At 38.8% G+C, this 14,991-nt stretch overlaps 1 protein-coding gene across 1 annotated transcript in view; it reads left to right on the top strand.

Moving 5' to 3' along the window:
* NSF (N-ethylmaleimide sensitive factor, vesicle fusing ATPase) overlaps positions 1–14,991 on the top strand; it is a 211,359-nt gene that overhangs the window by 127,046 nt on the left and 69,322 nt on the right. The window contains exons 14-15 of the mRNA XM_044001682.1: positions 6,521–6,677; positions 8,155–8,288. Coding sequence (XP_043857617.1) covers positions 6,521–6,677; positions 8,155–8,288 — 291 coding nt within the window. The remainder of the gene's footprint in view (positions 1–6,520; positions 6,678–8,154; positions 8,289–14,991) is intronic.

Genomic DNA, 14,991 nt, shown 5'->3' with positions numbered 1-14,991 from the left:
TGATTCAAGCATTCTCACTATACACAAAACTAAAGGAAAGAAGGAAATTGCAGTTAAATGTAACGATGCCTCAACAGGCATACCTTAAACTGTGGGTCTCAACCGCATATGGGGTCACATAACTGAATGGGGGGGTCACGAAAAATTTGGTAACAGTAAAAGGTTATGTATGCCTATTTTATATATCTATATATGTGGGGGTCATGTAAAAATCTCTTGGGCAAAAAGGGGTTGTGAGTGGGAAAAGTTTAAGAAACTGACTTCTTGAGAAAGGCGTTGGCAAAGTTAGCTTTATTGTATGCCCAAATGGAACAAGAAATTTTATTTCATGGGATATTTTGGCATCTCCTACTGCATACTTATGATAAGTATTTGCCAAAGACACAATGAAATAACTGAAGCTTACGCACCAACATTGGTCCCAGAAGATGAAGTTAAGAATTTCTATGAAGAACTCAATAACACCCTCCAAGTTTAATCAACATCTACTGAAAACTGACTTTAATGCAAAGGCAGAAAAAGGTGAAGATGGTGAGAAATATATGAAAAGGCATGGTTTAAGAAGAAGGAATGAGAGAGACCAAAGATTTGTAGACTATTCTGAAGCTTCACCCCTTTACATCATGAACATTTTCTTTGAGAAAATGGATGAATGAATGAATGAATGAATGAATGAATGAATGAATGAATGAATGAATGAAAATGCATTTAATAAGTACTTAGAATATACCAAGCACTCTGAATACAAATGTAAAAGTGAGGCAGTTTCTGTGCTCTAGAAGCTTACATTCTGTTAGGTGAAGACAACACATAAGGGAGAGGGGAGAGCAGGGGGAGAAAGAGGAAACAGAGGAGGGTATGTTTGAAGTAGCGTGGTTTGGAGATGGCCGGGAAGTGTTCTGTGTGCTGGCCTGGTTCTGGACAAGGGAAGATGAAAACTTACATATTAAGCCCAGGGTCCCAGAGGCAGGAATCCAGAGTTCTGGTGGGAGGCAGAAAACCCGTGTATAGAGAGCATGATTTAGAAGTGGCCAAGAAATGGCAAGCCCTGGACAAGGTGAACAACAAATAATATCACACTCAAAAAATAGAATTACAGTCAATGATTACATTTAGACAGACAAGAAAAGATTCATGGCTGATTTGGGAAATTCCTAAATTAATTGTCAGACTGTCAACTTGTCAGAACAAAAATCAGAATTAGTAAAAAGCTAGAAGAGAAAATATAGAGAAATAGAAAAAATATATAACATACAGTTGAAATAATTTAATACTGACCTATTTAAATAACTAATTGATAATTAAAATGGGAAATGGAATTTAACTGATATAAATCAATTGCTACAGCAAGAAGCCCAGAAAGTGCCTTAGGAGACTTTGACGTATTTGCCAAGCAGAGATGGCAGCCAAAGGCAATACTGGTTTAAAATATAAATTGATTTGTAAAATCTTTCAAAAAAAGGATGATGGATGATTATGAGCAGTATCATCTTATAATGGAGAGAGAAGCACCAGAGGGTAAAATCAGTTTAAAGAAAGCTTGGCAGGAGACCCAGATGGAGGAAAGTCATCCCAATGGCATTTAAAGATAAATGTTGAAGGTGACTATAAACCGAAGAAAAATAAAAAGGAGCTGCAAAGATTATGATGACAAACTTTTTTGCCAACAAGGACATTAGAGACACTGCACTTGGACTCTGGTGTCAAGGGCTCAGATGCTTATAAGTGGTGTAGAAATAGCGAAACAAAACAAAACAAAACAACTGCTAGAAAAAATGGCCAAATTAGACCAAATATAGAGAGAGGATCCCCATTCTGGAAGAGATACCAGTGTGAGGGCATTGAGGAATTGATGCACAAGGTGTCTAAAGGTTGGGAATACATCAAAGGTATGCAGAGTCTTACTGATACCTTGTTAAAACCAAAACTGGGAGCAAGTAGATCAGTAACTACCAACTTATATACTTAATTTCCCATTTTTGCAAAATGTTTATGAGAGTCATCTATACATGAATCAAGGGCATCTTTATTGTGGACACAGGAGAGAGGGGAGGAGGGAGGGAGGGGGAGAGAGAGAGAGAGAGAGAGACAGAGAGAGAGAGAGAGAGAAAGTAGGCTTTTGTGATCAGTATTCAGTAATGGACTACATTGTTACCATTTCATTTGAGGATACAGCTCCCTATTACGCCTACTGTTGATTAATTGGGGTGGGTGAGCTTTTGTTTCAGTAGGCAAAATGTTGCTTTAAGGATCCTTTCTAAGAGAAGACAGTCAGGAGATGGACTGGTCTTCTATCTTGTCCTAAAGCACCTTTTCCCTGTCCTGGGAGTTGACCACTTCTGGATGCACTACATTTTCTCCAGCCTCGAGTGAGAAGAGCCAGAATTTCCTTTCTTTGGGTACATACACTCTGAAGGAAGGCAGCAAGGGGCCAGACCAGAGACAGCAAAGGAACTTCACCCTGTACTGGAATCTACCTCTTCTTCTTCTTCTTCTTCTTCTTCTTCTTCTTCTTCTTCTTCTTCTTCTTCTTCTTCTTCTTCTTCTTCTTCTCCTTCTCCTTCTTCTTCTCCTTCTTCTTCTCCTTCTCCTTCTCCTTCTCCTTCTCCTTCTCCTTCTCCTTCTCCTTCTCCTTCTCCTTCTCCTTCTCCTTCTCCTTCTCCTTCTCCTTCTCCTTCTCCTTCTCCTTCTCCTTCTCCTTCTCCTTCTCCTTCTCCTTCTCCTTCTCCTTCTCCTTCTCCTTCTCCTTCTCCTTCTCCTTCTCCTTCTCCTTCTCCTTCTCCTTCTCCTTCTCCTTCTCCTTCTCCTTCTCCTTCTCCTTCTTCTTTTTTTTTTTGGTGAGGCAAATGGGGTTAAGTGACTTGCCCAGGATCACACAGCTAGTAAGTGTCAAGTGTCTGAGGCCAGATTGGAACTCAGGTCTTCCTGACTCCAGGGCCAGTGCTCATCCACTGTGCCACCTAGCTGCCCCCTGAATCTACCACTTCTTGGCATGGCATTTGAGGACCAGGCTGGCCTCCATCTATGCCAGCACAAGGCAACTTCTACCTCTGGCTACAGCCATAATGTGGAGAACCATTGTCATGTCTATCATTCAATAATTTCTCCTGAGGTTCATGTAATTCATCTCTACCACAATCAAAATCTTCCTGGCTATTGTCTCCAGACCTCTAGGTCACTGCCCTTACTTAGTAAGTTGAGTACATGGCTCACACTTTTTCTCTCCTCCCCAACTCCTGCCCTCATCCTAGGGGACTTCAGCATACGTACTGACTTTCACTCAAACTCCCTAACTACTCAGTTCCTCAACCTAGTCACTTCTCATGAGCTGCTCCTCCATCCCACGTCAGCCATGCACAAAGAAAGATTTCCTTGATCTTGCCATTGCCCAGAAATGTACCACCTCCCTGTCCAAGCATTCCAAAATCCCCTTATTTGACTATAACCTATTGTTTTTTCATCTCTTCCTCTGCCTTCCTTTACACAACCCTACTCTTCATTCATACCATAACCTATAATCCCTCAACTCCTCAGTTCTCTCACAGGACATTTCCCTGCACTAGCCACTATCTCTTCTTTTCTTCATCTTCATTCCTTGCTGAACCAATTCAACCCCACAGTATCCTCCACTCATGAATCCTTAGACCCCATATTATTTTGATTATTTTTACCCTGCTAAGCCTCAGCCTTGGAATGCTCCCACAATTTGCTGCCGTCACATCCACACACGTGCTGCTGAATGAAAATGGAGAAAATCACACAACCATTCTGATAGTCCGCTCTACAGTTTGTTACCCAACCACAACTGGGTGCTCCCTACTACTAGGCAATCCTACTTTATTTCCCTTATCAACTCACTATCCCACTGTCTACAGCAGCTCTTCCTTAAATCTCCCATGGATCGCCCTCTCCCCACTCTCAGTAGAGAACATTGTCCTATATTTTATAGAAAGAATCGAAGCTATTTAATGTGAACTTCCTCTTCCTCATCTCATCGGTTATATGCCTTCTGCCACTATCTCCTCCATCCCTGTTTCACATGATGAGGTGGCTGTACTCCTCATCAAGGGTAATGCCTCTACCTCCTCTAGTGATCCTATTCTATCCCACCTCCTCCAACAGATTATCTGTTCTGTCATCCCCACTCTATTATGAATCTCTCCTTGACTACGGGCTCATTTCCCATCTACAAACATAACCACGTCTCCTCATCCTCAAAAAATCCTCACTGGATCTTTCCCTGCTAACTCTCCTCCTATATCTCATCTGAACTTTGTGGTTAAACTCTTTGAAAAGGCTGTCTGTGGCAGATGTCTCCACTTTTCCCTCTTTCTTCCACTTTCTTCTTAAGTGTTTACTGTCTAACCTTATCATTCCACCAAAACAACTCTCTCCAAAGTTATTAATGATCTCTTAGTTGCTAAATTCAATGGCCTTTTCTCAATCTTCATTCTCCTTGACCTCTCTGTGGCCTTTGACACAATTGAATACTCTCTTCCTTGATATTCTCATATCTCTAGGTTTGGGGGACACCACTCTTTCCTGGTTTTCCTCCTACCTGTATGATGGCCCCTTTTAAGCTTCCTTTGCTGGATCCTCATCCAGATCATGCCCTTTAACTCCGGGTGCCTCCCAAGGTTCTATCCAGGACACTCTTCTCCCTCTACACTACTTAACTTGGTTGATCTCATCAGCTCTCATGGATTTAATTACCATCTATATGTTGATGAATCAAATCTACTTATCCTGCTCCAGCCTCTCTGCTTTCCTCCCATTTCACATCTCCAACTGCCTTTCAGACATCTTGAACTTAGATGTCCAGTAGTCATCTTAATTTAACATGTCCAAAACAGAGTCCATTATCTTTCTCTCAAACTCTCTCCTGCCCCCAACCTTTCCTATTACTGTCAAGAGCAACACCATCCTCCTAGTCTCCTATGCTGGCAATTTAGAAGTCATCCTGGATTTCTCACTACCTCTCACCCCATCCCACCTCCTACACCCACCCCACATGCAAGCTGTTGACAAGGCCTATTGATTTTACCGTTGCAACCTCTATTAAATATGCCCCCTTCTCTCTGACAGTGCCACCACTCTAATGCAAGCCCTGATCACCTCACCCTGCTGGTGGGTCTGCCATTCCATTACTCCAATCCAGGTCTTTCCTTACTCCAATCCATTCTCCATTCAGTTACTAAAGTGATTTTCCTAAAGCACAGGTCCAACCATGTCAGCAAAACCTAGTAGCTCTCGATCACCTGTAGGATCAAATATAAACTCCTCCATTTCGCATTCAAAGCCCTTCATAACTTAGCCCCTTCATACCTTTCCAGTCTTCTTATACCTTTCTGCCTGACACATACTCTTTGATCCAGTGACACTGGACTTCTGGCTGTTCCATGAACCAGACATTCCATGTCTCAGCTCCAGGCATTCTTTCTGGCTGTCCTCCATGCCACTCTTCCCTCCTCCACTTCACCTTCTGGTTTCTCTGGCTTCCTTTAAGTACTAAGTAAAATGCCAAGCTGTTCTTCATTCTAGTGCCTTCCTTCTGTTAATTATTTTCCTGTAAATCCTGTATAGTTTATTTGTACATATTTATTTGTATCCTCTCCTATTAGACTGTGAGCTCCTTGAGGACAGGTGCTATCTTTTGCCTCTTTTTGTATCCCCAGTGCTTAGCACAGTGCCTGACACATTGTTTATTGACTGGCAAGGTGTCTTCCATCTGAACGCTAAAATCAAGATGGTAATATATTAGCCAAATTTCAACACTTTTGTATGGTATCGATCATCATTTAATAAGTGCAGTCAACAATGCACTTCTTCCATTTGGATCTCTGCATCTTTGTGAGGCCTCTTCTTCAGCTATGACAACCATTAAAACTAATGACTGAAGTAAATTGAACTTAGAACCAGACCTTCAAGATTTAAAAAATAATAATAATAAAGCTTATTTGATCACATTGCTCTCACTGAAAATATTATTAACTAATATGTTTGGGAGAGCATAAAATGTTTTTCTAATGTTGATAAATAGAATAATTTAAAATACTGTTTATCTTATTCTTAAATTTCTGGTGTGTTTTATGACGTACATAATATATTTGTGCAGTAGAACATGTATGTCATTTATTAATAAATATATGTTATGTGTTTTATATAGTTTATATATTTCTATATATGAATATGCAGATGTATTGGGGTATGTGGTCAGAAATGTTTTACTAATGGGGTGCAGAACCAAAAACATTTGGAAACCACTCCAAATCACTGAAAGTTGGATTTGGTTTTTGGGGGGTTTTGGGGTTTTTTTGTTTTTGTCCTGGAGCAAAAAGGTAAGTGGGCAATTACAACCCAGACTTTTGCTTTTAAGGTGTGTTACATTGATTCAAGATCGTACTGAGCACTTTGAGTACACTGGTAATTGCTAATGATCTCCAGTGCCTTTTAAATGCTTTTCTTTCTTTTCTTTCATTCTGATGACTCCTGTTCTTTGAACTGCCCATTTCCAAAACAGGCATTTGGAACAAATCAAGAGGATTATGCAAGTTACATCATGAATGGTATCATCAAATGGGGTGACCCAGTCACTCGAGTGCTAGAAGATGGTGAGCTGTTGGTACAGCAGACCAAAAACAGTGACCGCACACCTTTGGTGAGCGTTCTTTTGGAAGGTAAGAAAAAGTGAGGGGCCACAGTGAGAGTAATGAGAACCATCACCTTTTTATGGATTCTTAGTAGGGCTTTTAAAAAATTAACCTGAGACTTGTTTAGTATCTAAAAGAATGAGTAAGTCTTTTACAACTGTATTGCACATAACTTGCCATATTCTTGCTATTAGTAGTTTCAAAGTATTTGTGATATCTCCCTTCAATAAGCACCTATTTCACTTAAGGTCCCTACTATCCACTTATCACTAGATTATAATTTTCTATTACTTTCTAATTATTTTACTGTGGTGGTCTTGTCTTTCCAACTGTATTATTAATACCTTAAAGGTAGGGACTCTAGTTTTTTTTTTTTTAGATATATATTTTTCTTGTGGTACCTCAAGAGATTAGCCTAGTGAAAGAAACAAAGGTGCCAGACCTACTTTATCAGGGATACAAATTCACTTTTACCCTATGAAACAGATGAAGAGAGTCCTTCTAGAGAGAACTTTTCATAGCTTTCAATCACAGGCTCTAGCTTGTGACAGATAATCTTGTGCATAAAGCTTAGTATCAGAGGACCTGGGTTGAAATGCTCTATGATTCTTGACTGTATAATCCTGGACTGGTCATTTAGCCTGCATGAGTCTGTTTACTTAAATGAAAAATAAAGATATTTTACAATAAAAGTACCTGACCTTCCCTTAGAGGGAGGCTTATAGTGTGGGCCAGGTAAGCTCAATGTGAAGTACCATAAGTATCGGGTGGTCTTTTAAGGAATAAAGTTGGTTGATTAGTATCTTAGAGCTTAAAAAGATTTTCCAACAAAATTTTTTATTAATGAGTCTTTAAGAATAAATTTATATGACAAAACCTCTTTTAAGAGTAAATCTTGGTGTATAGTGAAGTGAGCAGAGCTGGGAGGACGTTGTGCATAGTGACAGCAGTATTGTTCAATGAGCAATTGTGAATGACTTAACTACTCTCAGCAGTGCAATGATCCAAGACAATCCCAAGGGACTAATGAGGAAACTTACTATGCACCCCTATAGAAAGAACTGATAAAAAGAACACTTGTGGAATGTACATATATAACCAGATTGCAATCTTGTGGAGGGGGGAGGAAAGGGAGGGAGGGAGGGAGAAAAATTTGGAACTCTAAATCTTATGAAAATGAATGTTGAAAACTACCCTTATATGTAACTGGAAAATAAAATACATGGTTTTGTTTTTTTTTAAAGAGAGAGAGTAAATCTTGGGGCAGCTAGGTGGCGCAGTGGATAGAGCACCAGTCCTGGATTCAGGAGGACCTGAGTTCAAATCCAGCCTCAGACACTTAACACTTACTAGCTGTGTGACCCCACTTAACCCCAATTGCTTCACTAAAAAAAAAAAAGTTTAAGGTCTCAGGACTCTATAATAAAAGTTTAAACTTTGTTTTATTCTCCTTTGCTGAGCTCAGCATTTTTTACTATCTTGGATGTGTTGTATCTTTATGCAGGCCCTCCTCACAGTGGAAAGACAGCTTTAGCAGCAAAGATCTCAGAGGAATCCAACTTCCCCTTCATCAAGATCTGTTCCCCTGATAAAATGATTGGCTTTTCTGAAACAGCCAAATGTCAGGCCATGAAGAAGGTAATTGAAATTTTTGCTTTAATTTTGTTTCCCTTTCCTTCAGTTTTACGTATTTGTTATAGCAACAAGATGCTTCTTGAATAGAATATAGAATTGAATAGAATATAGTCTCCTCCCAAGTACCTGAAGTAATTCAGGGAAACAGTGGTTTAAATATTTCAGAAGTTATCAATAACTAACTTTAGAGTGCACTGGGTGATCATCTTCTAATAGATTTAACTTTTTATTATGTTTTAAAAGCAGGTATTAAAGTTAGTTTTCCTTCTTTCAGTATACATTGTCTAAGGACAAAAGAAGAAGGGATGGGCATTGAGGGAGTGCCCAGGACTGTGCTGAGTTTAGCACTTGAAATGGAAAAAAATACCATGCTATAATCTGCAGACCAGAGTATTTGAACATGAACAGAGCACAGTCAAATTGAAGAGCAGATAGTAGCATTGCAAAACTATCCTCGGTGACCCCTAAATGAGGAAGGCTGGATGCTGCCTGTGATTCATAGTCTTAATGACAACTTAGAGATATTTTCTCTTCCTTGTACACTTTCTTTCCTTATTTGCATAGCTAAGGACTATTAAGTGTGCTATAGCTGGACACTGAAGCATCAGTAAATAGAAAGACACAGAATAGAATCATCAAGCTAGAAAATGACCTAAAGAGATCATTTGATCCAGTTTCTTATCTTCCAAGAAATGAAAATCTCAGTTATACAGGATGGGTTGGTGTCTATTCTTTGAAAAAAAGAGAGGAGGAAGGAGTGGAAAGGGGGGCAATATCTCCAAGGATAGGGACTTCCACTCACTGTCTGGTAGCCCAAGTTTTCATTGGTATTCCAGTATGCCCACCAACATTCCTATATAGAAAGCTTTGAATTTGAATCCTTCCTTAGACAGTGCCTACCTTTGTGTCCTTGTGCAAGTCATTTAACCCTCTCCTACTCTGTTTCCTCATCTGTAAAATGGGGATAATCATAACATCTAACTCACAGGGCTATTGTGAGGATCAAATAAGATAATGTATCTCTTTACAAACCTTAAAAAGCACCATATAGATGTTAGTGGTTATTATTATTATTCAACTTAATTCTATTTTCTCTTGTTTGCCTTATAAGGATATGAACAATAAGACAAAGAAATGTATGGGAATGTTTTGGATTTGAGGGACAGTTAGGGATTGGATTGCTATATAGTGAAGTAATCTAAGATGTTTTCTTCTATCATTGCTCCTAGAGCAAGAATTGTTAAATATGTGGTCCAGGGTTACCTCAGTATTTCTTTAGGGAGCAGGGAGAAGAAAGGAAAAGGCATATGGGAAGAAGCTTGTTCCAGAGATGAAATGTGAGAAATTAGCCGTTTTTCTCAGTAGGTGGTAGACAATTGCTGCATGGCTGTTTGGAATAGATGGGGTAGGGTTTGTGTCCAGATTTATTTTGATTAATTACTTCCTGACTAATTATTTGTAGACTATTTAAGGGTTAGTTTTATTATGTGGGTTCTGTCTGGTCAGTATGTGTGTATCAGAACTTTGGAATTAAAAAATATATTTAGGGGGCAGCTAGGTGGCGCAGTGAATAAGGCATTGGCCCTGGATTCAGGAGGACCTGAGCTCAAATTTGGCCTCAGACACTTGAAACTTTACTAGCTGTGTGACCCAGGGCAAGTCACTTACCCCTCATTGCCCTGAAAAAAGAAAAAATTTTTAAAAAAGATGTTTAAAGAGCCAAGGAAGCCTAAATAAAAAATATATAAAATTTTTATAGAATTTTATAGAAATTTTATAGAAATATACAAAATAACATATTACAATATATAAATAAAAATATTGAAAATATATGAATAACATATATAAAAATTTTAGAAGGAGAGAGATTTGGGTAACATGGATGGCGATTCAGCAAAGGAAGCAGACACATAGGAAGAGAACCAAGGAAGCAGAAGCAGAAAAACCCAGAGAGGAAAGAGTATCTAGGAAAAGTTGGTTAGCATTGTTAATTGCTGTAGAGAAGTCAAGAAGCATGAAGAATGAGAAGCGGTTATTAGATTTAACAGTTAAATATAGCATTGATAGGGGCAGCTAGGTGGCGCAGTGGATAGAGCACTGGCCCTGGAGTCAGGAGTACCTGAGTTCAAATCCACCCTCAGACACTTAACACTTACTAGCTGTGTGACCCTGGGCAAGTCACTTAACCCCAATTGCCTCACTAAAAATAGCATTGGTAACTTTGGAGGGATCATTTTCAGTTGAAGGATCAAATCTAAAGCCTAATTGGACCTGCCCTTGAGGTAAAATGTCCAGTTAGAAGGCTGTTGCAATAGAGCCTAGGCAAGAGGTAACATAAAGTATTCAAAATATTTAGAAGAAAGTGAGGGGCAAGAAAGTTAGAAGCATCTAGAATCAAGAACTTTTTCGAAGGAATTTTTCTAAGAAATCGAGGATATCAGATGATAGGTAGTGGATATGGCAAAAATCCAGTGAGGATTTTTTTTAAGGATGAAGGAGACTTGGGTGTGTTTATAGACATCTAGAAAGGAACCAGTAGGTAAAGAGATATTGAAGATGAGGACATGGTGGGGATGATAGTTGGATCTATGTACTGGAAAATAATGTAAGGGGATGGAATTAAGGTTATATATGGAATGATTTCATTTGACAGATGGAAGGGCGTCTTCTTCATCAGACACTAGAGTTAAGGAGGGGATAGAGAGATCAGAAGGATATGAGATGATAAGAGGAGAGAATAGGGAACCTTGGTTAATGGCCTCAGGTGAATCTAAAAGGTGAACTCTGAGGCAAGATCTCACTTGAGAGGGTGGAATGATGAACAGTCATAGGAAACTTGAGAAGAGGCTTGGAATAACTGCTGTGTTGAGTACAATAGAGAATCACTTAGGATGGGGTAGTAGCATTGCCTTGTTTCAAAAAAGTTCTAGTTGAAATTAGCTGGCATAGAATTTTAGTGGACTCCTCAACTCCTACCTCTCTCATTCTGCCATATCTTATCAGTGGTCATGTCCTGTCTAACCACCTCTATATCTGCCTGTCATATCTCTTGTACATATTGCCTTCTCAGACATGGCTGCCACTGTGGTGCAGCCCCTCATCACCTCACTAGACTATTGCAGTAGCCTACGGGTTGGTCTCCCTACCACAAGTCTCTCCCTACTTCAATCCAGCCTTCATTTAGCTGTCAGATTAATTTTCCTAAAACATAGATCTGACTATATCACAACCCCTGCCCCCTATCTAGTCAACTCCAGGGACTCCCTGTTACCTCCAGAATAAAATATTAAATTCTCTGTTTGACTTTAAATATCCTTCATTGCCTGACCCCTTCCTACCTTTCCAGTCTTCTTATATCTTACTCCCCTTCACATACTCATCAGTCCAGTGACACTGGCCTCCTTGTTGTTCTATGAGCATGGCATTCTGTCTTTAGACTCTGAACCTTTTCACTGGCTGTCTGCCATGCCTGGAATGGCTCCATCTCCTCTTCATCTGCTCCTCACTTCCCTGGCTCCATATCTCAGCTCAAGTCCCAGCTTCTGCAAGAAGCCTTTTCCAGTCTCCTTTAATCTTAGTACCTTCCCTCTGAGACTATCCCCATTTTATCCTGTTTATCTTTCTTTGCACAATTGTTTATAGTTGTCTCTCCCATTAGACTATAAGCTCTTTGACAGGAGGGATTGGTTTTTCCCCCTTTCTTTGTATCCCCAGAGCTTGGTATTTAGCACATTGTTGGTGTTTAATAAATGGTAGTTGACGGATTCTGCATGATTTATAATTTCCTAGTTTTGTTCAACAGCATGTAAGTAGGATCAAAGGAATCAGATGGTGAAAGTAATCTAGGGTTGTGATTTGGCAAGGTTTGGTTGGTGTTTGAACAAGAGAACAAGGGATTAAATAGTATAGGATAATGTCAAGTTAAACTGGCTCACCAAAGGGTTGGGATTCGAAAGGGAAGAAAGAATCCAGTGCGGGGGGTGAAGGCCTGGGATAGTATAGAATGGGTTCTTAACCTGGGATCTTAGATTCCCAAAGAATCTGTGGGTATATTTCAAGGGATTCATGAACTTGGGTTGGGAAAAAAAATTACAGCCTTATTTTCATTAATCTTTGGTTTCCTTTTTATTCTTACATATTTTATGTATTTGAAAGCATCCTTTTGAGAAAAGGTCCATAAGCTTTACCAGAATGCTGGAAGGACACAAAAACAATAAGGACCCCTGGTGTAAAGGGTTTGGAGATCATGAAGACAAAGAATAGGTTTAGAAGGAAGAAAGCATAGGGAGGGCTGGTGTGATAAAAGATTATGATTCTGTAAAGTAGTTTCAGGGCTCTTGAGCATGGAAGTGGAACACTCTGTGTAGCTAGGGTTTCCTTAATCTATCAAGATTAAGGAACTAGGAAGTTGGAATATATGAAAGAACATCAACATGTATTTTGAATGCCCCTAGAACAAGGGCAGGAATTGAAGTGGCATGGTAATTGTGAACCAGAGACAACTCATTGGGAAAGGAGGGAAAACCTGGGGAGGTGGAGAGTCATTAGGAAATGGTTAATAGAGTCTGGATCGTGTGATAAATTTGAATTGCATGGACTTCAGAGGAAGAAAGCTTGCTAAGTGTTGACAACTTAGGAGGGAGAGTCTGGAAATATCTTTGGGGAGCAAGGAGGATAGTGATTTCCTCACCCTAACCAGGGAGTTTGAAGTATAAATGAAAGTGCAGCCAAAATACAGGAAAAGGTTGCCCAAGGATGTGGTTATCATCCGTGGGGAACCAGGTCTCAGCAAATGCCAGAAGATAGAAGGAACAAGAGAAGAACCAATGTTAGAGAGGAGGTGTGTTAATGATGGAGTCCCAGAGGGCACAGTAGGTAAGGCCTGCCAAAGAGGCAGGAGGTGGTTTCCCCCCACTTTGATTGTAAACTCATTGAAGGCATAGCTTATTGCTTACTTTTACAGATATCTCCAGTACCTACTTTATACTCAGAGTTTATTGAATTGAATTTGGTTGGATTATCAATAAGTCAAGTCAACTAGAATTTACTAAGCACTTCCTGGTCACTGTGCTAAAAAGAAAAAGATACTTGTACAACGTGGTTAGTGATTCCTGAGGAGATGGTTCTTGTTCCTCTGAGACTGTCAATGAATTAGGACCCCCAAGAAGTATTTTTGGTACCTTTTATGTATCATTTAGCTGAAAGATTAAGTATGAAAAAACCTGCAAATTTGTATTCATTATAAAATCCATCTAACTGAAAAACTAATCCTAGCCAATTTTCATTTTGGTATAATTGCATTTCCATGTATCTCATATCATATAAATATAAGAAGCAATAGTTATTCTTCTCTGATGTTGTTTACACCGAGGTTTTTAACTAGATGTCTGTTCCTATTTTACATATATCTTTTTTTGAGTTGTGGGTGGAAGGAGTCCTACTTTTCTATAAAGTTTACCAAATTATTTTAGGCTGGGGCTAGGATCAAAGGTACTTTGTAAGTATAAGATAGTATCATTTTTATTATTTTAATCTCTTGCAAATTGACTTGAGGGGGAAGGGAATGTGTGTAGATTTTAGAGGCTTAAATGGTTAAATTAATGACTTAATAACTTATGATTTAATCTTTAAGTTGTTGAAGCCTTTCAAGGTAGAGTTTAAGTGAGTGGAAGGCCAAAGAATATAAAAAGTGTCTATACAAGCATACTCAAAATTATTCAGACTTATGATTCACACTGTCTGGATCTTCCATGTACCTTAAAGGTATAAAAAAGTCTTTCTGCTTCAACTTTATAAAAAATTTAGGATCATACCAAATCACTTCTTTTCTTGGATTTACTTGGGGGGGGGGAATAAACATTCCCTACCCTGTAACTTAAATACATAACAGAGAAAGGAATGAAACAAAGGTGTCTCAGGAATATATTAGAAATATTGCAAAATCTCTCCCTGTGAATAGTTTCCACATTGTTGCCTAATGATAGGTTGACAAAGGCCTGAGGGCTCAAACCAGTCCAAAGATGCAGAGTTTTCCAGGTCGTAAAAGATCCTCTCTTTTTGAAAGGGAAATACAAATGCCATTCTTTGATATTTCTGGTTTATCTTCCACCACTGGCCCTTTTTCTTAACAAATGGAAGGAGATATTTTAAAATGTTGACTTTTCCGACCTTGAATGACTTGTTACATTTTACAGTTCTTGGAAGGGTGATTTCTTTTCCTTCTTTTTAAGAGCATAGTGACTGAATGCTCACTTTAAGAGAATTCTTAATACTTTCCAGGGACTATAGTTTGTAGAATTCAGAAAAACAGGATAACTTTACTCAGGTAGATCAATTATAGAGAATTATAGAGAAGCTCATTGAATTAATGGTATTATAGAAAAAAAATTAATTATATTTTATTACTTTAAAAATTGTTTTAAGAACTAGAAAATTATTAACAAACATCATCATTCCCATATACAAAGAAGGCCTGAAAATGGGACATGTTTATGAAACTGTAAATCTACATATAGCTTGTTCCTTTTAATATAAATCAAATTTAAAATTATACTACCAAAATTGCCCTGCTTGTTTGCGTCTCCTGAATGCTTTCCTGGTTTCCTCTATTTATTTTTTAAATGTTCTATTGGTATTCTTTCTTTTATCTCTACCCTTATTTTTTGTCTCCCTTCCCCTCTTCCCCCACCATAAAATTTCTTTCTTG

Source organism: Dromiciops gliroides, chromosome 4 (assembly GCF_019393635.1).
Source record: "Dromiciops gliroides isolate mDroGli1 chromosome 4, mDroGli1.pri, whole genome shotgun sequence".
Lineage (NCBI taxonomy): Eukaryota > Metazoa > Chordata > Mammalia > Microbiotheria > Microbiotheriidae > Dromiciops > Dromiciops gliroides.
Note: the sequence above shows the minus strand (reverse complement) of the source record. Positions and strands in the feature narration are given on the sequence as shown.